This window comes from Strix aluco, chromosome 4, assembly GCF_031877795.1.
Source record: "Strix aluco isolate bStrAlu1 chromosome 4, bStrAlu1.hap1, whole genome shotgun sequence".
In the NCBI taxonomy this organism is placed as follows: domain Eukaryota; kingdom Metazoa; phylum Chordata; class Aves; order Strigiformes; family Strigidae; genus Strix; species Strix aluco.
The window spans coordinates 25757276-25782864 of NC_133934.1; the positions used below are offsets into that span (position 1 = coordinate 25757276).

The 25589-nt window shown below is 39.2% G+C and overlaps 1 protein-coding gene across 10 annotated transcripts in view; it reads left to right on the forward strand.

Annotated features, from left to right (window-relative positions):
* TBC1D1 (TBC1 domain family member 1) overlaps positions 1 to 22756 on the forward strand; it is a 114118-nt gene extending 91362 nt beyond the window's left edge. For all 10 annotated transcript variants that reach the window (XM_074822321.1, XM_074822316.1, XM_074822315.1 and 7 more), the window contains 7 exons: positions 62 to 223; positions 3141 to 3299; positions 9901 to 10145; positions 10594 to 10753; positions 14976 to 15145; positions 18026 to 18196; positions 20659 to 22756. In XM_074822321.1, coding sequence (XP_074678422.1) covers positions 62 to 223; positions 3141 to 3299; positions 9901 to 10145; positions 10594 to 10753; positions 14976 to 15145; positions 18026 to 18196; positions 20659 to 20859 — 1268 coding nt within the window. In that variant the 3' untranslated portion in view covers positions 20860 to 22756. The remainder of the gene's footprint in view (positions 1 to 61; positions 224 to 3140; positions 3300 to 9900; positions 10146 to 10593; positions 10754 to 14975; positions 15146 to 18025; positions 18197 to 20658) is intronic.
* The last annotated feature ends 2833 nt before the right edge of the window (positions 22757 to 25589 follow it).

Genomic DNA, 25589 nt, shown 5'->3' on the forward strand with positions numbered 1-25589 from the left:
TTAATCCATTTTACAAATAATAAACAATATTAACTGGTACATTAATGATATCACTTCCTAGCTTCAGAAAACAATTTGCAGAACAGACGTCTGAAACTTGACTATGAAGAAATCACACCATGCTTAAAAGATGTAACTTTGATTTGGGAAAAAATGTTGAGTACACCTGGAAGGTCAAAGATTAAATTTGATGTGGAAAAAATACACTCTGCTGTTGGGCAAGGTAAGCACAGTTTGTTATTTTGAGTTGTTGAAATGAATACAAATGGTATTAGAAAAGGAATAGGGTGACCTCTTAACCACATCTTATAACCACATTCTCCCTAGAGCTGTTCCTCAGGTTGCTGGCTAAACAAGTAACAATGTTTGTTATCTTCATGGTTATGTGTATGTAACTAACAGTCCCTTTCAACAGCAGCTGCAATTGTATTACTGGAGTTACAGTACCTGGTATTAATTTTTGAATAACATTTGTCCTTATAGGAGAGTTGTACAGTACCTCAATGTATTACAATTGTTGCAATCTGATTTTATAAATTTAAAGTTATAATTAAAGAAGAAAAGCCTGGACAATGCCCAGTAAATTACTGTGTAAATAACTGAAAAAACTGTCTGCACTATTATCTGGAAATTCTTTGTTCTAACCTGGGTAGCATTTGTATATACAAACAGTATACATTCTCTGTAGAACTGCCTTTTTTTCTGAGTTCAACAATGCATTGTACCTGCAAACACCACTTACAGTCTTCCTCACTGCAAGGCTGAGCAATCAGCCCCTCCCTCCACTGCATTAAAAGTAATATAACCTAAGGATGTTTTTTAAATGTTCTAAGAAATTGGGTTGTTACTCAATGTTATCTGTGCTGTGGTCAGACCCAAAGGCCTTATGCCGAGTGCTATCTATAGCCAATGGTGAAGATAGCTACTCCAAGGAGCTTTTTATAGTTCTATACAAAGCTCTCCAACATGTAAAGGAAGTGTCAAGAATTCACCACGAGCAGAAGTTTAGTATTTCAAATATTGCACCTGCCTGTATGCAGTTACCCAAGCAAGTTAAACTAAGCTATCCATTTAAGATGACTAGGTAAGTCTAGATTTCTAACAGTATCAAATGCCCCAAGCACAAATCTCTGCAGAGTAAGAAAAGCTTACTGTCACAGGTTTCCTTCCATCCCTGTAGGTAAAGGGCTCTGTCCAGTCAGTATCTGAGCATGACAAAAACTTGGTTTCTGTTGATAGTCCACTGATGCTGGCCTGTGTTAAAGTTCAAAATAAAACTTAAAAAACTTGGAGTGATGCAACCTAAGTAAATAAATAAATAAATAAATAAACCTTTGCTTAGTGGATTGCTAATAAGAAGCACATGCAAATAGCCAGTACATGGGGAAATTATCCCTAGCTCTTGATGCTGCTATGCTCCGCTCTCTAGAGCTCAGTTGTGTCAGACTTCCCAGAGTGAAGTGATGTCAAGTTTCATACATACACAGAAATGAAAAATGAATTTAAATTGAGTTCAGCAAGTTCTAGTTTAGACCAAAACCATTAAAAATAACTTGAGTAATCAAGGCAAAGAGGTAAGAAATGCAGGTTTCAATAAGCACGGGGCTTAAATTAGAATAACAAATGTATAGTGTTGACCTATAAAGTACACTGTAGTAGATGTTTAAATATGGTGCATCTTTCATTTAGGAAGTGGTAAACTAAACGCTTTATTTTACACATATGATGCAGCATACAGAGATAAACTTAATATCAGACTGCTTCCATAAAGGGAATTTTAATTAATTTGTGATTTTGCAGCTGTAAATGTGCACTGTTAAGCCAGTTCTACCCTTTGTGACACATTCAACCTCAGTGAAGCTAATGGAATTTTAGATGTGTATCTGAAGAGGAGAACCTGGCTCATTCTGTGTCTGAAACAGCACTTTCTCTCTCTGTTTCATGTTGGAGACTTTTTGATAATTGGGTTTAAGTTCCCTAAATTAATTTGCAGAAACATTCACTAAATACACTTGTGATGCAGATTCAAATATTATAAATTTCTACTAGCATTTCATTTTCAAGCAATTGAATCTGGATTATGACAGTGTAGTAAAAATAAGTATTGCAGAGATAAACTGACATTCATTTGTGCTTATATGAGAGAAGGCAGTGAAATTGCTCTAATATGCTTTGTTATCTTTCCATAAAAGTTGTATGCTTGAGTCAATTTTGATTTCTCCTGTTGTGGTTGCCATCCATATGTTACATACATACCAAAAGAAAAAAGCGGTCCAAAAAACTTTAAGCCATAATTTACTTCAGACTCTAATACCTGATTCCGGTTCATCATGGATTAGACAGAATACTTTCCCAAAGAATAGTGTATTGAGTTCTTCTGTAGATGATTTAATAGTGCCAGTCTTGTGCTAAAATAAAGTATGTGAGTAACAATAACCTTTCTGTTACTTTCAGAGCTTTGCGTATAGATACAAATGAAGGCTACCATTACCTATGTTAAATAGTTAAGTAGTGTCATCCGTTTTTATAGAGAAAGAAATTCAAGCTTTAAAACATTTTTATATGTACCAGTCATTCAGCAAACCAATAGCAAAACTAGAAATACAATGCTTACTTTCTGATTATCTGCTGTCTGTAGATCACATCTCATTTGCATGTGTTTATACTTTCGGTATGTGTGCATCCTACCTTCCTAGAACTTACTCCTGACAACAGCGTCAGTGTTGTATTAGTGAAAAATGTTAATTAGCGCTATTGCAGTGCTTTATTGTCTACTTTACATGGAAAAGTGGGAGATAAGCAGATAACTTTTCAGAGACAAGTACTGCAATTTTTGCTGCCTCTTCTAGTACTTCTTGGGCTGGATGTAAGCAGTAACCTTAGACTTAGGCAGCTCACTCTGTACCTTAAATATCTCCTTTTAAGATGCCGATGTCTTTTCTTGGTTGAGGTAATATAAGTACTGTAGTTTGATCTACTTCCATGATCTGCTGAATACAGCAGATATGGATCTAGCAGATGGAGATCTGTTTGCATGTCTAGCAGATATGGACCTTCAGTTCCTCAATCCTGTTCACTCAACTGTAGTTGAACCCTCAGTATGAGTACAAATTACTGTTTTAATGACTTTCTTCTCTCAGGAGTACCACGTCACCACCGTGGGGAGATCTGGAAGTTTCTAGCAGAACAATACCATCTTAAACATCAGTTTCCGAGTAAACAACCACCAAAGGACACACCTTATAAAGAACTCCTAAAACAATTAACTTCCCAGCAACATGCAATACTTATTGACCTAGGTAAGTACAGTAGTGGTCTGAAATGAAAATAAGGGGTTTATCATCTCTGGAAGAGAATTAAATAAAAGAAGGTAACACAGAGAAAACCCCTCACCATTTAATAATAGGTTGTTGGTAAAAACTGCTTTTAATCTGTTATAAGTGATAACTATTACTTGACATCATTAGGAAAATGCAAGATCTGCATTTCAAGCACAGAGATCCTTTGCAACATGTGGTAACAAGAGGTTGCTAGAAGTACCTGTAATACATCTGTATTTCAGATATTGACAGTGAACTCCACAGGCCTGTGAAATAGAAATTGTCAAGAAAGGAAGTCAATATTTAAATTCAGGCTATTGAATCATGTGCTGTTCATTCCTGATGTCCAGTGTTTGCTGTCTCTGTTAAACACTTTCACTTGAAATAATGCAGTTTTGCTTTTTTCTTTTTTCTTTTTTTAATGGGTAGTTGCTAGCAGTTGGTATTTTTACTTCTATTAAAACAATTATGAAATAAGGTCTTTTTAATAATTGAAGAAAAGACTCTTTATGGCAGGTTATTCACACTGCCTAATTTTAAGCAGTAGCTGGCTCCTGATTTAGGGACAGTGAATTGGTTTGTGGAGGCACATGAGGTTAGGAACCAAGGCTTTTGAATTTGAAGTGACTGGTAGGTGGGCTTCAGGCAGGCTTTTGGTCTTCTTGAGCAGAGCTTTCCATTTTCCCTCACATTTATTGTTCAGAGCTCAAAAAGTATTTTCTAGTATTAGAAGGAAACATGAGAAAGGAAATCTAAATGGAATGAAATTATTGTTTTAGGGCAGGAGCAGAAAAGATAGCTTTAGGTAATTGTAAAAGAGCAGTCTTCATATACCTCAAAAAAATTATGCCATTCTTAACCCTTTTACTTTTCCTGGTTCTCTTCCTTTATCACTTTTATTTCCCTTGTGAGATTTGTCTTTCACTGATTGACTCTTGCCACTAGACAATAACGAAATACAGGAACATTTAATAACACCAGAAGTCAGTATGCTCTGTAAGATGTGTATCAGTTACAACAATAACATTGTTATTTTCTGTGGTTGCTGCTGCTCCCAGATGGTTTTGTTAAGGTCTGTATCAGTACCAGTGGCTTTTCCATCTCAGAAGCTCCCCCAAGTCAGCCATTTGTTTTGTAGACCTCACAGAGGTACTTTCTGGCATCCTCTCCATCTCCATCTTGCCTCATGAAGGCTGTTCCCTTTTCTCACCAGTCCTGCCCTCAAGCAGCACATGTCTGCTCCTCAGATGCGTTAAGTATTCTGTGGAGTCTGTTGTGGTCATTAAAACATTTCTAACATGACAGTAATTATTCAAATATATGTGATTGTTGAGTCAGATGTTCACATGTCTAACCTTTACCCTTGCAAAAGTATTTGTGTTTGAATGTGAGCCATCTGATGCAGGTTAATAACACCTCACTGGTATATGGCTGAATTGGAAGTTTTTACAGATAATCTACAGATTATCTTCATGAATATACAGTTGTGGATATTTTTTAAGATATTGTTTTCCCCTCCCTTGGATATTTTACTTCAGTTTATTGTCTGAGACACCAGAAGCTGATGTTTTTCCAAGAGGATCACAGCTCTTGTGTGTGGGATAATCCCACACTGAACTTGTTACCGAAAAAGCCGTTTTGGCTTACAAACTCAGTGTTCATTATGCTCTTTCCTAATAAAGGAAAAACTTTTAATAATGTCTTCCAGAGCATGACAGAACTTACAACAGGCTTGTGTTGTGGGGTTTGTGGTTTTGGTCTGAGGAGTTTTGTGGGGCAATTTAAGAAGTCCATAATCACGAAGTTTGATTAAATGGATTTGCTATGAAAAACTCCATTGGGGAAGTTACGCACACTGCAAGTAACCAAATGTCATGTGATAGAATGATAAAAATTAATGTGAAAATCTGTACTTGGTTTGATCTGAATTATTGATACCTCTTGTATTATTTTCACTTACATCTTTTCTGTACAGAGTTGTCCCATCATACTTCTGCTCTTTATAACAACTCAGACAGTATCTGAGTATTTTTCATTGCAAATGAAAGGCTATACCCCATTTCATCCACATGGAACAATTGCCTGATGAGTGATCACCTATACCCAAAGCTGTGCAGGGGCACCTATTTCTTAATAACTCAATGTGCGGACTATCTTCAGCGGATACTGAACTGTCAGATTTGTCAAGTTTAGGTGGTGACCTAAGGCTTTACATGGTCAATGAGAATATTTTCTCCTTTTTTGCAACACTTGGTAAAGTGAGTCAAAGTATCAAGGCAGTGCATAGAAAACAAGAATCTGGTGGAACAGGCATGGTTCTGCATTAACTGGCATAAGCTGAGATAGGGAGGGTGATGGTCAATGTCACCTTCACTTTCCCCTACTTGACAGGCTTGCCAGGTTTTGACTTGACACTAGAACTAAAGTAACACTCCAAGGAGACTTGATGCCAGCTGGGAGTAGGCAGTTGCAATGTAGGTAAACTGTTTTCCTCCAGATTTTGTCACACCAGTTCTAGGAATTCCCCTGGATCTCACAGCACCAGAAGCAGTCTTGTTTTTGAGAGGGACATTTACAGCCAACCAGTGATGATTCGCTAGCAAGTACCTATTGGCATACCCGGTGTTGCCCCTGGCAATGAATGCTGGGATTCTGTCACACAGAGGTGCCTCAGTAACGGGTGAACAGTTTTGTGCTGTGTTAGTGAATTCAACACCTTCAGCAGAGGGAAGAGGGGTAGGACGACTCCTGGACAGTAGGGAGCACAGTCAGTCTGAGTTGGGTTGCCTCACACAACAGACTGGGGCTTGCTGGCTCAGCAAGCTGTTCATAGTTTCTGCCTGGCTCTGCACATGAGTAATTTCTCATTTTAGCCATGCGCTTTGCTTGTAGAAACAAATGACTGCATGTGTTGGCAAATGGATAACTTCATGGTGGTTTTCATGCAAAGTGTTGTTTTTGTCAGGGAGCTATTAGCTAGCCCAATAGCTGAGGGAAGGATTGGGCCCTATTATTTCAGTAAGATGAAACCATGAAGCTGAAGGCTTCCTAGTTTCCTAGTGTTTCACACTGAAATAGAGCAGTGCTGCACGTAACAAACAGTGTAACTGGATAGACAACTAGAAAGAATTTGCGTGTTCTGACTTGTGTTGCTTTAGGCTATCAGAACTGTTTTCTCTTAAATCTTTAAGAATCCTTCTGAAAGCATGCATCTCCCTTGAGAGAAAAACCTATGTTCTTGAAACATGTAGTTATAACATTTTAAAAAGCATTCCCAAGTTAAGCTAAGGAGATCTTGCTAACACAACGTGAACCAAAGCTGTAACAGTATTGTTCACGTTTGGTTGAATCAATGGATCTTCAGCTGTAAATAGTGCTTCCTGAGAATAAGGACAGTAGTGTGCATCTGTCACTGGGGATTTCAGGGCCTAAACACCAAAGTGATGTTCAGTAAATGATTTCTTCTCTTAGTAAGGTAGGGTAAACTGACTTCCAGATGCTATCAGTGTAGAAAACCACTGTACTCATCACTGAGTGTTTGCTGGACACAGTAGAAAATTATGTTTTGATTTGTTACATTTCAAAAATAAAGTAGTAGGTACTTACTGAGTAAAAGCTAAAGTTCTTAGTTAAATCATCACCAGGCCACTCAGAAATAAGTCAGCTTGTGAGTTCAACAGTTCTATTTCTCCTCCATTTACTGTTTTTTAGAACTTGTTTGCATTTTTCTTCTTGCTTAGCTTGTAACTTTTCTTCATGACTTACATGAGAGGAGCCTTACTGCATGAGTGAGGCAGTACAGGTCTGCCTTTAGACCTGTAATTTGTTATTTGGAATAATATGTCATTCAGGCAGAGGATTTCTTTGCAAAGGAACACAAGCTCCTTCTCATTTGCAAGCTAGAAATACTTCTTCTGTAACTGTGGCAGCCTGACCAGGGGAGACCTGCTCAGGAACTGAATGCCAGTGTCCCATGTGACAGGCTAGAGCAACTACCATATGGCAGAAGGGCTCTGCCCCAGGTTTTGTCTTTTTGATTATCTGGCAGCACAGCAGCATTCCAGGAGCTAAAGGGTGGGGTGGTATTTAACAAGTGGGCAACTGAAAAACAAGATCCACTTAATACTAGAACAAAAGAAGTATTCAAATTTCTTTTCTGTTGAGGTATTTCACAGGGGAGATCTGATAGGGGGAGGGTTTTTTTCCTAGAAATCGAAATATTTCCTTTTGGAAAAGTTTTTGAGAAAGATCTGTAAAGGTGAAGCCTTTAATGTCTGTGTTCACAGAATCACAGGGTGGTTGAAGTTGGAAGGGAGCTCTTGAGACCATCTGGTCTGACTCCCCCTTCTCAAAGCAGAGTCATCTAAGCAGGTTGCCCAGAAACATGTTCGCTCAGGTTTTGAATATATCCATAGATAGAGACTCCACAACCTCTCTGGGCAGCCTGTGCCAGTGTCTGGCCACCCTTACAATAAAAAATGATTTTTTTTTTCTTATGTTAGGTGAAATTTTCTGTATTTCAATTTGTGCCCATTGCCTCTTATCCTGTCAGTGAGCACTACTGAGAAGAGCCTGTCTCCCTCTTCTTCATTCCCTCCCACTGGGTATTTGTGCATATTGATAAGATCCCCCTGAGCCTTTTCTTCTCCAGGCTGAACACTCCCAGGTCTCTGAGCCTTTCTTCACAGGAGAGATGCTCCAGTCACTTCACCCATCTTAGTGGTCTTTTGCTAGACTCTCTTCAGTATGTCCATATCTCGCTTGTACTGGGGAGCCCAGAACTGGACACAGCACTCCATGTGTGACCTCACCAATGCTGAGTAGAGGGGAAGGATCAGCACTCTTGACCTGCTGCAACACTTTATCTAATGCAGCCCAGGATACCATTAGCCTTCTTTGCCACAAGGGCATGTTGCTGGCTCATGTTCAACTTGGTGACCAGCAGGACCCTGAGGTCCTTTTCTGCAAAGCTGCTTTCCAACTCAGTGGCTCCCAGCATATACTGGTGCCTGGGGTTGTTCCTCCCCAGGTGCAGGATTTTTGCCCTTCCCTTTGTTGAACTTCATGAAGTCCTGTCGGCCCATTTCTCTAACCTATCGAGGTCCCTCTGAATGTAACCCTCTGGTGTATCTGCCACTCCTCCGAGTTTTGTATCATCTGCAAACTTGCTGAGGGTGTGCTCTGCCCCATCATTCAGGTTGTTAATGACCCTCCCTAATCGGAGATAGCCTAGAACAAAGGCTACAGCACCCTGTCATTAAGGGCAGCAGACAAGGGTTGGTTAGAAGCTGCCTGAGCTACCCCTACTACAACCTCAGCCTTACCTGCCAGCAGCAAGTACCCTCAGGTTCCCAAGAGTCCCCTGGCGATCCCAGACAAAGTATCCAGATGCGCAAGAGCTCAAAGAAGCAAAGCCCAGAAACTGCTGCACAAAGTGCTGTGTCTGTTGGTTGCCTCTGTTAGATGCACTCTCATATAATATGTATATAGCATATATCATAGCACATAAACATCTACACAATTCTTGATATTGTAAGGGCTGCAGAAAAAAAGACAAATTGAGTTTTTCTCAATGCATAAATATTGTGGGTCAAACTGATTGTGTAAGTTACCTAGTTGGATTGGTTTGGTTTAAGGACACGTGGGTCCCAGCTCTGTATGAAAGTTTACAGATAAGCCGGTCTGGGGTGGAAGTCATCATCTTGTTCTAGAACTGAAAGACTGCAAATGGCTCAGCTGTGCTTCTATAGCTCTACAATTAGTACAATTTACCTTAGGCTGGGATTTAAAGAGATGTGGGGAATAGATCCAAAGCCCATTGCTATGAAGAGAAAGTTTTGCTCTGACAACTGACTCCCACTCTCCAAGCACTTGTCACTTGTGCAGGTGCTCATGGGGTGCCTCCTGGAGCTACACAGCTGAGCGACAGGGCAGAACAACTAACCCCATGTAAAGGGGGATTTTTCTGCCAGGTTAGTGAACTGGATTAGCTCATGGAAGAGCCTGAGCTTTATGCTGCAGGAAAGGAGGAAGGAGCCATAAGACCGTGAGGGACCAAGGAAAGGAGGGAGGTGACAAAAGATACATTTACTGGGAAAAAAGACAAGAGAAAGGGAAGGGGCCCCAGTCCAGAGAGCTCAGATTTCTAAGTCTGTGCCTGGATCCTAATGGGTGTCTAAAAGCTAACACTTTTTAATCAAGAAAAGAGGACTGGGTGACTTGTTGAGCCACTGAATCAAGTCTCCCACTATTACAGGCAACCAGCCCTTATAAGCCTTTTAACAAACTGATCAAGGGCCAGTGTTAAGAACCAGTTACTCACCTGTTACAAACAACAGCCTGTCCCCATCCCCCTGACAATTTCTAAATTAATTTTGCAACTACTGTAACAAAACAGTAGTAGAGTGTAAGAGTCAATTGTTTTGTATTAACTTTCTTACGATCTTTCTGTGGGTTGACTTGGAATCTATTTTTCAAAAGAATCTGCCTTTTTGGAAGACTTTAATTTGATTACATGGCAAGTTTTGGGGTGTTTTGTTTATTTTTTAGTTTAAGTTGCTAACTTCAACTATTTTGACAGGGCGCACATTTCCAACACATCCGTACTTCTCAGCACAGCTGGGAGCTGGGCAGCTGTCACTCTACAATATTTTGAAGGCCTATTCACTTCTGGACCAGGAAGTAGGATATTGCCAGGGCCTTAGTTTTGTAGCGGGAGTTTTACTACTTCATATGAGTGAAGAAGATGCTTTTAAAATGCTAAAGTTTCTCATGTTTGACATGGGCCTGAGAAAACAATATCGTCCTGACATGACAATTTTACAGGTATGGTTTCAGTTTTTCTAATGAAAGAATGATAATGTTAAATCATAAGAATGCAATATAGATAACTATCAAAATCTGGACTTGAACTTAAATTCCGTTCTCCGAAATGGGGTAGGATAATCTGGGAAACGAATACATCATCTTAAATGCACTAGTTTCAAATAAAAAGACTACTGGGGAAATCATGAAAACCGTATATAGGAAGAATTCTGTTTGTGTTGAATGAGGTTCAAATGACCCTGCACATGAGCCTGTCCTAGGCTCACAGGTGACCCATCCTGGGTCTTTTAGGTGGCTTCTGAGTAGTTCTTTTCTTCACACCATTCTGTCCAAACATCAACTGACAGATATCTCTCACTGTTTCTAATAAGAGTGTGAAGAATCAACTTTGCTACTGTGAGTGTTAAAACATGTTTACCTCTAGTCTCTTTGTTCTTATTCCGTGCAGATCCAGATGTATCAACTGTCTCGACTTCTTCATGACTACCATCGAGATCTCTATAACCACCTAGAGGAACATGAGATCGGCCCCAGCCTCTATGCTGCTCCCTGGTTTCTCACCATGTTTGCCTCTCAGTTTCCTCTCGGATTTGTAGCTAGAGTGTTTGGTAATTCTTCATAAAACTTCTATCTGTTCTTTCTGAAGTCTTATATTTGGAACGCTGTTATTAGGAACAACATTATTATCCAGCCTGTTTCAGACACCCAGGAGAAATATTTTACTACTGATGAACAGAAGAACAACAGAGATCATCTTATGGAGCATGTAGTATTTACAGTAAAATGGAAAGAGAGAGGAGGAAAGCATGTGACAGTCCCAAACTGTCCTGTCTTTTCATCCTCATTGTTGCCTTCTCCCACCCTATAACCACTAAGATGTAAAATTTGATGCCATGAAGGCATGGTGTTATGACAATGGCACTTAAACACCGACAATTAGTTTCAAGCTGAAAAGAAATGTAACAAAAGCATCATATGAGAAATATATCATTTATTCCATTGTCATTGTCTCCAACAGTGTCAATGAAAAATTATGTTGAGGGTTATGTTTTTAAAACATACACATAGATGGCCCTTGCAGTTTAATCATGGATTTACAGAAACACAGGGCTTTTAAACTAGTGTTTCTTATTCTTACAATTTTAGCCTAACTGATAATCTCACTTTCCAAAAATGTTTGGAACCATATGGGGTTTAGGCTCTAAAGTCACACCTGTTACCTATTTTTAGAATCTACAGAAGTAAAGTTCTCTTTTTTTAATTAAATTCCAATTAAGAATTTACCTTGATGCTGTCTTATGGATGTATATTTCATAGATTAATTATTTGGTAGTTGAGAATGTGCTTTATTTCCTTTTGAGTTATTTGTTTTTCAATTTCTTTATGTGATACTGGATCATCCATGATGAACAGGGTGGATTGGAGCTTTCCCACCGATTCCTCTCATCTAATGAGAAACTATTTTCACTTTCCTTACTCAGTCTCATTTAAGAGATATAATGAAGCAATTATTTATTAGGGTATTAATATTGATGCTTTCCTGACTTAAGAAATTATAGTCTCATCTACCACAATAACAAATAATGAATATAGATTCCAAAAAGAACCAAGAAGAATCCTGTCCTGTTTCTGTTTAAGGACATGCTAAAAGTAGCACTAGAAGAAATCACAGTGAAAAGGATGGTGTACAGCTAAGTAGAACTACATGTCCTGAGACTAGCATCTTAACACCAGGGAAAACAGCATATTTTTTTCCTGGAACAGTTCAAAGTAGACTAACGTACATCAACAAGTATCTAGCTGACAGTAACAATCTGTAGGAATTAAGTGCTGTATGTGAGTGTTGTATACTGAGTTTATAATCAGTTCATCTTTCAATTATTCTTAATCATTCATAGTATTGTACATGATAAGAAGAGTCTTTGAATTGGGCAATTGACTGCAGTGAGGGTGTAAAAGTGCCTTGTGTATCCAGTATATTTGGATTTCTGCTTTAATACACAGATTAGTATTTTATCTGTCATTTGAGGATTGTAGGGTTTTAGAAAGCAAAGATTTTACATTAGAATAGAAGGCATAGATACATGATCTTCACATGACTGATTTTTAGGTCAAGAACAGGAAGGCATGCATGACTGAAACTGTCACCTCTTAAAAATCTCTGATGTTTTTTAGAGAGAAAGTCCACCATGACCAACACTTTCAGTTTTTAATGTTTCAAAGTATTTTAGTAATTTCCTTAAAATGGTGTTTACTGGAACTGTGTAAGTCGAACGGTGGACATTCTTTTACATTAGAAAGTAAAATCTCATCTTCACCCATGCTAAAGACTCAGTAACACAACTATAAGCCTAAAAAAGGCTAGAACTGTCACTTTGCTAGTGACTGTCATTAGCAGCGTGGCAAGTTATGATCCAATCGGTTCTGATCTTTGTGTTCACACACTTTTGCAGAACATACGTACATTTCCATTGCTCACTTATTAGAACTGTTGGGACGAAAGAATGTTACCTTTTAATGTTGAAGTAACTGATCTATAGGTTACTAAGACTGTAAGATTGCACTGCTGTTTTCTAACATGTCATTTCTGAAGCCCCACTGCTATTTAATAATATAATTGTTACAGACCACTTCCTTTAGATTTCCATAGAGTGTACTTTTTGCAAGCATCTTACAAGCAGCATGTAAAAAAAGTGGGCTAGAATGAGATTAACCCAAAGACTGTTTTATAAGTCAAATAACAAAACTCCTTTTAACTTTTTAATTATCTGTCCAAACTTTCAACACTTCTACTGAGCAGGATCTAATGAAAGTACAGTGTTAACAAAGATGTCTTCTTTAATACCCCTATTTATTTATTAATGGAGGAAACTTGGTAGAATAGTGTTTGTTTCAAGATTGTAGATAAAACTTGGTTTTTTTTAAATACTCTAGGCTGCCAGTCATGCTGACATTAATTTGGGTACCTTCACTGTACTGTCGTTGGCTGGCAGCCCACTTAACGGGAAGTGTGGGGAGTGGATAACAAACAGGTCTTTGTTAAGTACTTGCTGTTTTAAATGAGAGAGGGATTTCAGCCATATATTACCAGCTCAGCTCATACAGACATTCATTAACAACTTATAGGTCACCTTGAATTAATCTGCATGTTTTTATGGGGCAGGTGCTGAATCATAAATAAGCGGTTTTTTCACTTTGTGTCTCCTAGCTGTTCTTCAGCATTCTCTGTCCTAATATAGAGCTTCTCCTATAAAGAATTTCCCATAGTTCTCAGTTTCAATAGAGAATTGAGGCAGATACCTGCTCTGTCACCACCTTTCATTCCTGCCTTTGGACTTCACATTGAATCAGAGTTGAAAAACTTTATACCGCTTTTAGGACAAATGACAGCAAAGTGTAAGATTTATGGTTAGTTATTACTTGTACTTTTCTTTCTCAGAGAGAAAGAGAGAGAAGTGAAATGAGCTATTGCTTCAACATTACAGGCAAAAGAGCACAAGGGGGAATTTCATTCTGATACAAATTTGGAAAGAGAGGTTGCTTTATCTACGAAAGGTAGTTAGCCAGTGTTTTCATATTTTCTTCTCCACTACATCAGATACCTGTGGTTTTGTTAGTAGTTGTTTCCCTTACTGTGTAGGGGTTTTTTCCTCTCTCTTTATTCTTCTTTCTTTTTTTTTTTTTTTGATCATTAAGACATACTATTTATTTGGTGTCATTGTGCTTCTTTGTATTTGAAGCTGTGAATAAATTCACAATCACTTACAAAGAAGGGAAGGAACAAGAGAGAAGCCCTTTACAAATAAAAATGTATTTAGGAAGTATGGAATAAAACCACAGTATATTCTCTCCCCTTTCCACCTCCATCAGTAATGTTTCACGTGTTAGATGCTTTTGGCTGTAGCAAGTTCCTCAATAAAACCAGGGGCAGATTCCAAATTACAGTAGCAGGAAAGTCAAATTCAGGGCAATGCTGTTTATGCTGTGGACAGATGGGTTTGTGAAGATGCGTTTCTTGTCAGATGCTTTCATTGCAGTCTTCTGTTTCTTTCCTCTATAAAGACATAGGCAATTTGTAAAGGAAAAGAAAAGAAAGGAAGTTGCACTGAACGGTCACTATATACTGTGGTTTCAGTGTGCTTGAATGTATGCCAGGTGCTGTCATTGCAGGGCCACCTGCAATATTAACACTTAAGCTGTATTACTAAGATTTCAGATACTTATGTTAATATTCTAATAACTACATTAATAAGTTGTTGAGACATACTAAAAATAAGGACATCCACGTGAAACTTGAGGCTCCTGGAAAGTGCACGTTTAGCCTCATGCACTCAAAGTTGTATTAACTGAGATTTTGTAGCTTTCTCCACTAAATGAGAGAAAAACAACTTCACATCTTTGTCTGTGTCTTCAGGAGTAGTTTTTGTCTGTTGGATTAGGATTTTAAATGGGATTAGAATTCTATTCAAATTCAGATTTCCATGAACATCTCAAAAGAAAAAAGCCCACAAACTGTTACATGCACAAAAAGTGGCAACATTGATAAACTTGACTATGTGGTTTATTGTGTACTTAGCTTAAATTTGAATTGGATTTTTATGGATGAAAACCCACTAAAATTAATAATTGATTGTTTCACAGTAATAATCTTGATCCTACAAAACTTCTAAAGCCATAGTCACAGTAACAAAAGCACGTGTCTGGCACAGTATATCTAGCCTCCAGATTGCTCCTGTGAGAAGTAGTTGTCCTTGGACATTTCACTGTTTTAATATTCTTGTCAAAAGAAGTGCTTGCTTGATATACTTTGTTTTTCCTTTATTTTTACAGATATGCTCTTTCTTCAAGGATCGGAGGCTATATTTAAAGTGGCTTTAAGCCTTTTGGGAAGCCACAAGCCCTTGATTCTGCAGCATGAGAACCTAGAAACTATTGTTGATTTTATTAAAAGCACTCTCCCCAACTTGGGTTTGGTACAGATGGAAAAGACCATTAGTCAGGTATGAAATAATATGAGCATATGAGTAGTATGCAAAAGAATGCTCTTTTTAACAAGTTCCTGACAGAAAAACCACAACAGTGTATTGTGTTACTTCAAGCTGAGAATTCTGTTATTGTAGTTCTGAAGATGTCGAAAACTTTTGGAAGCATATGACTTGTATAGTACCTCTTTATTCATACATCTACATGTTGGTTATGGTCATTTTATGAAGCCTTTAATGAAAATGTGTTTACGTGGGATTTTTTTGAAGTGTACAACACTTTGTTACTGACAGCAATATTACAGACCAAATGCAGTGCATTCCACAAAAAAAGCCTTCTGAGTTTTCCTCTCTCCAAGGAATCTTGCTCTTGAAGTCTCATTTCAGAAGCAAAAATTGACTTGCAAGAGCCTCGCAAGTGTTGACCTTAATGAAATTAGAAGCCTGCTTACGCTGACTTTGTCTATACTGGCTTTTATGGTGCTGGTTCAGTATGTTACAACAGTGCCTTTGTATTTCTGCTAGGAGTACATGGGCAGTGCAGTCTCTTGCAGTGAGCAGTGCCTCTAGACAGCAAAAACTGGGAATCCTTGATACACTTTTTTTAAATGACAGAGAAGAAAATGATTCGATATTGCTAAGCTAGCAGAAGGCTCCAGACAGTAACTATGGAATTTGAAAAAATTGCAGATTATTGCAGTTAAGGCTTGCTGTTTAGAAACCCTGTTACACTTGTCATCTAATTTGCAGCTGGCAAATAGAAGACAGGTTTTAGCCTGTTTTCCAAAGGCCTTTTGTGGTCCAAAACATGGGGGTGTACTGTGCAGAACTGCAAAAGCCTGCCGCTCACCAAGAGCTGCAGGAGATCTGCAAAGCCTGTGGCTTGGTAAAGAAAGCAGGCAGCAGCGCAGCACACTGCAGAGTGCTTGCGAGGGGCTCCCTCCTGATCCCTGGCAGCAAAGCTTCCACGGGACATATGCTTGAATTAGGATCATAAAAATTGCTTCTAGTGCTTACTACTAGAGGAAGGAGGGGAAAACTAGAAAGGCTGTGCAAGGGGAAGGAAATCATGCGATTTCTAGGGGCCAAAGGGGATTGTATGTTCTCTGCCAGGCTGAAAGCCTGGAGTGCGCAGTTCTGCAGAGATTTGCAGTGCTTAGGTGACCTGCAGAAAACTATTGGCTTTGAGCAGAAGGAGCAGGAGATACTCTGTTTAGGTAGCTCTGATTGCTCTAAATTTTAAGTGGGCAGGTAAAGGTGAGTTGAAGGGAGAGCAGTTACCCCACTTTGATCGGGGCTGTGTTTGAAGAGAGCAGCTGTTTGACCAGACCTGCAGTCCATACACAGCTCCTGGGCTAATACCCAGGATAATAGGGCTAATACCCGAATACCCATCCTCCTCACACCTTGTGCAGCGTGGCCTTTGGTTTACATGCCCCAACGTGCTTTCAGTTAGCTAGTTTTCAAGTCAAGCTTTTGATTTGCCTCATGTCTCCCCCCTTTCAGATTTGATACTCTGGGTATGACAGCAGGTGTATCCCTCCCTTCTCAAGAGCATAGAGGCTAGAAGTGTCAGAGGTCATGGGAGGAACTAGCATTCTGCCCCGCTGAATTGCACCGTTTGTTCCATTGAAAATTCAACAGTGTGTGTTCTCCAGAGATGTTCAGATCTACAGAAAATGAAAGTTCCATATGTGTAACCAAGCTCAACTTAAAATTGTATTTCAGCCGTCTGTACTTAGATGCTCAGTATGTGTATTTCTGCTGCTGTACAACTATGAGAGAATTTTTTATAGCATATATAACAGGTGTAGAAAACATTTCGTAAACTGATGTTTTCTTCATCTATAACCAACAGTTAAAGTTTTGTAGATAAAGTGGATAAAATAGGAAATAATTCTTGTTGTTTCAGCAGGTATTTAAGAAAGGATTTTGATACTTGACTTGTTTCCAAAAGGAATAAAGTACAGGAGATCTAAAAATAAAAATAATCCTTGAACTTCTATTCTTGGGGTATTTTCTAGATGCATTTTTAAATCAACTTTTGTTCCTACTGTGTTCTGTGATTGACACACTTGTCTTTTTAATTTAGCACCTTCTTCACTGCTTTCAGAGGAGATAACTAGCTCAGGGACATTCAAGTCATATTTCCTGAATAATTTGAAGGCAGATATTTGACAAAAACCTAGAAAAAGGAAAATACAATAGCAGTTCTTTCCTTTGGGTCACTCTGCACCTCAATTTATTTATCTGCTTTTAAAATAAAAGGTTTTCTTAATATTCATGTATAAGACTGAGCACTCATTTCGGTGATTAATAGTTAACAATAATAGAAATCTGCTTTGACATTACATAATGTTTCCATTAAGTGTATTAGTGTAAGGATAGATTATTTAATTTTCTTTCAGGCTCTAGGAGTACCATAGAATCATAAATAAATCTAGCAATGTTTACTGGTTTTCATTTAAAGCTTTCATTCTACTTAGCCTTACACCTGTACATGTGGTGCATGGGCTTGGACCACAGTTTTCTAAAGTCACATCTAATCTGAGTATGTCTAGGAGGGTTTATGCCAAACTGAGATGCATTAAATTTGAAATCTAAAACGGGGAATAGCCTACAAAGTCCACACTTCTTGAAAATTTTAGTGTAAGTGATTTTGCTGAAATCAGGTAGCAAATCAGTAGCAACGTTTTTAAGTAGATCCAGTGCCAATGTATTGCACTCTACTGCCTCAATCTTGCCACTTCAGAGTAGGAAATGCGAATGACAAAAATTAAGTCCTTTTTTTTGTATGCGGTGATTTGATATCCAAGTCTAGATCCATAGATTTTAAAGCACTGAATGAGCTATGGTTTTGATCTGCACAGCACTCAATAATATTTTTATATACAACAGGTGTTTGAAATGGATATTGCCAAGCAGTTGCAAGCTTATGAAGTTGAATACCATGTGCTTCAGGATGAGCTTATAGATTCCTCTTTAAATGACAATCAGAGACTGGATAAATTAGAAAAGGCAAACAGCAGCTTGCGCAAACAAAACTTTGATCTCCTGGAAGAACTGCAGGTACAATTTCTATTTTGTGTTGAATTAACATTCTAATTTATCCACCTTTTCAGAAGGGACTGTCCTACACCAAGGCACAGGAGAAACTGGTTGTCCTGGTTTAACCAGGATAGGGTTAAGTTTCCCCAGCAGTGGCGGGGAGCTCTAGCCGGGTTATTCAGATACCATGGGATGTCACATCCTGGCAGGTCACATTTTCCTGGCGCGGGAGCGCGGTGCACTCGTGGTTTTGTACATCGTGCTTCAAACTGCTGTATTTGGTAGCTATTTTGCTCTGTTCGTTGCTATCACTATTACTGTTATTGTTATTGTTGTTGTTGGTTGTGTTGCTATTGCACTTCTGTATTAAACCTTTCCTTATCTCAGTCTTGGGGCTTTGTATTTCACTCCCTTTGTGGGGGAGGGGCAGCGGCCGCGTGGTCTCAGACCCCGGCAGGGGCTAAACCACCACACTGGTGTTTGCTCTAGTGACTTTAAAGTGTAGCCACTTGCAATTTTATTTAGTTTAGCCTTTAAATGCGGAAGAAATTCTGAGAGGGGGTGGATAGAGCATATGCTTGCAATTAGTGAAAAGTTGATTCATCACACTGTCTCTTCTCTTGTAATTAAAATCATAGCTGTAGAAAATGACTAAAAATACACATAGTGCTTTCTCAACTTCATTTTTACATTTTCAGACAGTGCTTTATTACAGCAGGGATACTAGCCTACCACGAATGGGAGAACTAATACCAGTGTCACAATTGAGAGATACATCAGATATGGGATACATTGTCTATAAAGACATACTCTTTAGTACAAGGGGTTTTTTTAACTGTTATCCAGATTGTTTAGACAATATGTGAAATAATAACTTGTAATATATGCTTGGTGCCTGTTCAGTCTGCAGCTTTTTCAGAGGTAGTACTCCTGGTCTCTGTAGGTGTTATTCTTTGCTTAACTGTTCAAGAAGTCAGCTTTCTGGCTGCTTTATAACAGGACATTCATAATAAAACTTTTGACTATACATTTAGTTTGATGGAGAAAGGGACTTCAAAGATAAGAAGCAGACATTTCAAGCCTCTTGATTACTGTTAAAGACATAGACTTTGTCAGATAATGGGTGAGGGAAGGAGTTCAGGTTTCTTAGCCATTGGTCCTGTATCATGACTAAAGCTAGCCAACTGTGCACACTTAGATTGCCTCTCCTAACAGAAATTTGCTTAAGCTGTAAATTCTGATCCTGTGAGATCTGAACCTGTTTCAGGTTCTAAGATGAGTCTTAGAGAAGTCAGAAGAAGAGATACTCCTCTGCAAGATATTTTCATAAAGCTCCAGGCACATGGGCAAGGAAACTGTTGAATATAGCATGGGGGAGAGGGATTTCTGGGATGTGATTCAAGATGTGATGTCCTATAGATACCTGTATCAGGGGATCTTCCACCCTCTCCTGCCCTTAAAGTCTCTGCAGCCCTTAATGGTATTTAATAAAGATCACCTCCACCTGAGTGCTGGCAAGTCAGCACCTAGTATCATAGTGGGGAACTTAACTGCCTGTAGTGTTGGAGCTATCCCTTTGTCTTGGAGGTGGGCTTCATCAGTCTTCATTTCCCATAGTGAAAGGTGACACATTGCTGATGAGAGGAAAATGCATCACCAAACAATGTGGGTCATAGTTTATTAGTATTTTGCCCCCAAAGGCTGAACTTTTCAACCTACCATAACTGCATGAAAGGCAGTGAGCTCATCAGAAAGGCAGATACTTTCCTTGGAGTCAGGACCATCCAGTGCTCTTGTCTCCAAATGTTATCCAGTGCTGAAACTTCCAAACAGATCTCTGCTTTTGTCAAAGTACCTCAGCTACAGCTCTCGCATGATGAGTTTGAACGATCTAATACTTTGTTTCACTATGAAGTAGAATGCTCATATGTGCGGCCTTTTGAAGGAGAATTTTTGAAATTTTTCAAGATGTGTTGCCCGTTTGCGTATTGCACTAAATCCCCTCCTCCCCCTTTGCCTCCAAATCTGGCATTTGTCAGACTCAATGTCAAGGTGAAATGAGGATGCAGCTGGGTTGTCTTTATGGCATTCAACAAATATGGCTGGCCAAAAATGTCTCCCAACTGACCCATACAGAGGCTTCTCTTAACCTGCAGTTCTTTGGTATATAATTTGCAGATTTAGTAACTTTCTAATTTCATTACTTCACATTATATTCTGAGTGTAATTGTGAACTAATCAAAGCAATCAAGTTGAGAGAGGGAAGTTTCTTGTTATAAGCAAAGCATAGTTGTAGTCTAAAGTACACAGAATAACATTCATACCTGCATTTACCTTTGCAATTTTTCATCATTTGGAAAGTATTTTATATGTATTAATGTATCTCAAAAAATAGTTTAAAGTTGATTTCAGTTATTAATGGATTTCCTTTTTTTTTTTTCTTTCCCCTCCTTTCTCCCCCTCCTCCTTTCTTTCTTTGAAAGGTGGCTAATGGAAAGATCCAAAACCTTGAAGCCACAGTAGAGCTTTTATTGACCAATGAAGACAAATTGAAACAGTCCATTGTCACTCTTGAGCAGGAGCGAGCGGCTTTGCTGAAAGCAGTGGAAGAGATGCGGAAAAAGATTGGTGATACAGATGGGAAGCCTCTACTTACTAGACAAGACCACATGGATGCTGACTGACATTCACCGTTGTAACAGAGCAGAGAAGCCGAGCGAGAAACAAAGGGAAGAACTGGGTCTTTTTGTCATGATCCATGGGCATTTGACATTGTCACCTTCATTGTACATGCCTTACTGTAGCGAAGCAAGATACGGGCATGGTGGCTTCCCATATCAGAGAAGCTGGTTTCTTGGGGAGAAGGCTCTTTCTTCTTACTATGTAGAAATACTATGAACAGTAAGATGCCACATAATAATAAACAGGAGAAACTTAATAGTGCGTGCAGTCATACGCAACAGACTGTAAAGATGTCATGGATTCTTCCGTAAGTGCTTCTAAACCTAAGTGCTTTGTGTTCGTCACATATTTTGTTTGTGTGTAGAATCACCACCATGTTAAATAGCACATCCTTTAGAAGGTCCTTTGAAGAAATATGGCAGTATAAAACCTTTGAATGGATGACTGCCCCATTGCAGCTATGTGGTGGTAATATCTACAGAGAGTTTTGTGATTGGACTTGAGATATTTTTGATGGTATAATTCCCCTACAGCTTGACTGGGTTCTGTTAATTATGTTGTTTACGCTTCAGAAAACAGCTTCCTGATGCTTGAAAGTGTCAATCCATTGGAATCCATAGAGCTGGACTTCATCATATGTAACTATGCATAATTGGGGGGTGGCCATCTTTTTTTATAAGTATGTTGTTTTAGTACATTTTTTTGTTTAACTACCATTAATTTAGTTATTGTTACTTGGCATTATCTGATAAACATATACTGTATATAGTAACTGCATTATGCTTAACTAAATACACTGACATTGGTTTGGTGAAGCCTGTGACTCTTGCAACATCATCCAAGGATTTCTATTCAGACTCTTCAAGTTTCATCTTATTTATTTCTGATCTGCTGTGTGATGTAGGACATCCTTTTGCTGGGAAACTCATGTCCGCTGTAATTTTTTTGTCCCTTTATTTGGTACTCTGTGCCCACCCATCCCCTGGGAAATGTTATTCTTCAAGACTTTTTCTGAAGTAGTGGAGGCCTTTTAGGAGCTTCAAGTTGTGCCAGATATGCTTAAACTGTTTTATAAAGGGTATGGCAGTTTGAATTAGGACACCAGTCTTTTTACAATGCCTCTTTCAAGTAAGATTACACATGTAAAAAAAAAAAAAAAATTTCTCACTTTCCTTAATACAATGAAAGTAGTTTTCAGCCCAGTTAAAGCACCACTGCTACAAGTACGATAATATCCATGGATATCCAGTTTTTTAGGTTTGCTTCAGAATTAGGAATAGTGCCATAGTTTTGTTCAGACCCCAAGCACAGAGTTAATAGGCATCAGTGTTTTGTTATGTGGAGATTCACCCATGAGATGTGATTCTTTTTTTTTTATTCTTTTTTTTTTTTTTTCTTAAATTGATGGGGTTTTTTAAATTTCAAAGCACACAGTTTTTTCTCTGGCAATGTAGAAAAGGTTTTGTTTTGCTTTTGCTTTTTCTCATGCAAATACCCCTGACACTCTGCAGTTTTACTTTAATAGGAGAGCTGTAACACTCATCTACTGTGCAGAACAAATACCTCTATGTAGGTCAAAAAGAAAAAATTTATTCTTCAATGTCTAGAAGCTTTGTTTGACTGTTGTGTCTTAAATATGCCTGGTTCTTGCAAGTCCACTGTATTCACTTAGTATTGAAATTCCAGATAAATCAGTTGTTATTAACCCATTTACCTCTTAGGCTTTTTTTTTCAATTTGGAAATCCATATTGGAGCTCATGCTTCATGTTTAAAATTTTGTCATAATGGACCTCATACTGTTAGAGCACTCAGTAATGTTGCATTTTTACAGCATAGTGCCATAATTCATACACTGACTTTTTAACAAGAGCAATAAAAATAATAATAATCTATGCCTACATGAATAGTTGTACATTTTTTGACATTTAAAACCAAAAACAGTTGGTGGGGTGACAGTTCAGAACCATGTAAATTGAGACTTTCCCTGAAAGTACAGTACCATCTACAGTGGTTATTAATGAAAACTCTTAGTTCTCAGACTCTTCTAAACATGCTAAGTATCCAGCTGTGATCTTGGGACCTGCATCTGCGTGCGGTGACTAAGGTGGAGTACATTCCACATGACTCCAGGGGTGCATTCCTTTTTGTGATGTTTTGCTTCTCTGCCAGTGTAAGTGGAAGACTACTTCTAGTCCAGAGCCTTTTACTGAGAATTTGTGTAATTCCAGAAGTGCCTTAAATGAGACCTAAAGTCACTGTTCTCAGAATGCACAAATGTGGTAAACATAACAAGCAAGTTTTTGCTTTTGTGGCTATATAGATGTGACTGCTTCATTGTACCAGGGAGTTGAATTTTCTGTGGGTACAAATGATTTTTCTATTTGTACATATGCAAATTAATATAATTTTGTTAAAAATGTAAATGTCTGGCAAAGTGAGGGATCATGCCATCCACTCGTCCAGGCTCTGAACATGAGTGAAATTGTTGATTCGAGTCTTTCTACTGCTTACACTGAAGCAGACATATGGTATGTTGCCTCAGTATGTCTCTTCCCATCCTGTGCTGATTTTTGTCACTAGGCCTCTCTGTTTCAAGGGGCCAAAGTGGAAGACTGTGGAAGAAGGTAATATCACTTACCCAGTTCCCAGCTTCAGAAAAGCTTGGGACTTTTCCCTTCAGAAGTATGCGAGAGAAGTAATAGAGCCCAGAGCTTGTCCCAGATACTTGCATCGTTCTCCAACTACACTCTGTAACTGAGCATCCTTAAGGATGTGTAAAATTAGATCTCCTGTTTTCTGAGTACCAGCAATTGTCACCACATACTGTATTCCATATGAACAATAATTTCTGAGTCAGAGAATGTTCTAAAAAACCCCCTGTGAATCCATACACTGGCCCTCAGCAGGAATTCTGAATGAACCACTCCTGGAAAATCCAAGTTGAAATAATCAGTGTTTTCTCCATCTCACTTCTACAGACAAAAATCCCAGGGAGTGATGCTTAGTTTTTGAAGAAAAGGAAAGACAGTGAAAAATGAATGAATGAAGAAGTTCACTTGTATGTGCAACCTAGGCCTTCAAAGGTGCAGACAAAGGCAGCAAAGTCTGCAGTGTGAGTGTGCTAGTGAGTGACATAAATGCAGTAGTTTATAGAGAGATTAACCTGAAAGGTGGAAAGAACTAGTGCTGGCATGTGCCACAAGAAAAAGGCAGCTCCTCTAAAACCATAGCAGTGAACAGCACTGCTTAGCTGGAGGACCTGATGTGGTGTGCTGCAGTCACCCAGTTCTGGTTTGTTTTTTCCAGCTAGTGCAAGTGGTAGTTTGTGGTAGGTACTTCTGACTCCCTGTGCTTCTGGCTGACGTACTGTTATATTTTGCCCTGTTATCTATTTCCAGAGATCATTACTTAATATAGAATCTGAGAATGATGATACAGTGCCTATCATGTGGGAAGGTCAAAGCACTTTCATAAAGGTACATATTACAGGTCCTCCCTTGTTTAGAGTGAGAATTGAGTCACAAAGAAGTTCAATTACTTGCATCAAATCTTTCAGTTTCTCAGTGGTTGCTGGTACTGAAATCGAGGTCTTCTAAGTCGTGGTCACACTGTATTGCTGGTTATCTGAAAGATTGTTCCAGAAGGTCTGTAAAGTGTACTCAGTAGTCATGCAATGCTCTGCCGAATCAATGTAAAAGGGGAAGCGCAGTCGCTGGAACCATGTCTTTTCCTGACCACTGTACCTCCCTCCCAACAGTAACTCGCAGTCCTACTAAAACACATTGTCTCCTTACCAGGTACCTCCTCTGCAGATACCTAGCACCCTCCAGCTCATGGTTGATACGCTGGAGTAGGTGCACTGCCAGCAATCCTGAGTAGCAAGGACTGTAGTATAGCATCACCAGTCAGCCAATATTCCTGGAATTTTTTTCAAATTTAGTAATCTTTGATGAGAGTTGCCATTACTTAGGATGAAGTCATGAAACTGCAGCTAGTAGGACTCTGAATGAAGGACAGTAATTACACAGAGCAAAGAGGACAATGTAGCTTTTGAGCTCTTCCTCCACCATTCAGTGGAGCAAGGAACTGAATTAATTTTTTTTAAATTCAAGTCCACCACACTAGCTGCTGCAATTCCACCATAACAACACAGCCTAGTATGTCAACATGGCAGAGCACACCACCACTTCTTACCAAGTCAGCTGGGATAGTGTCAGTGTCCTCAGTGCATTCCCTTCTCTCCTGGGGGTTTGACTGCTTAATTAGATAATGCAACTTAGGTAATGCTTTGAGGCACTTCTGGCCTCCAGTGGCTTCTGGCCTCAATGCCTGCTGGCCTTGCAGCCATTCAAGAAAAAGCTGGAAGAAGCCAGGTGCTTCCCACGGTGCCACCATCTCTTAGGAGCTGTGTTTAAGCTGAGGCTCTTGTGCTTGGTCCCTGCCTGAGCTATGCTGCAGCCACACTTGCATCCGGCCATGTACCCTTGTTGATCCCTGACCTACGGACTTGGCTTTCTAGCTTGACCTCAGACCTGCCTCACCACCACAGCCTTGTCTGGTGACCTGGACTGTTGACCTGCCTTGCTTGTCCTTTTAGGGTATTGCGGGGCAGCTCCCTAGTCAGTAAGTTGCACCCCTTACCTGCCTGCCTGTCACCCTCCGCTCCTGGCTCACTTTCCCCTTCAGAGCAGCGCCTGCCCTTGCTGCTCCCCAACACGCAGCCCCATGGCA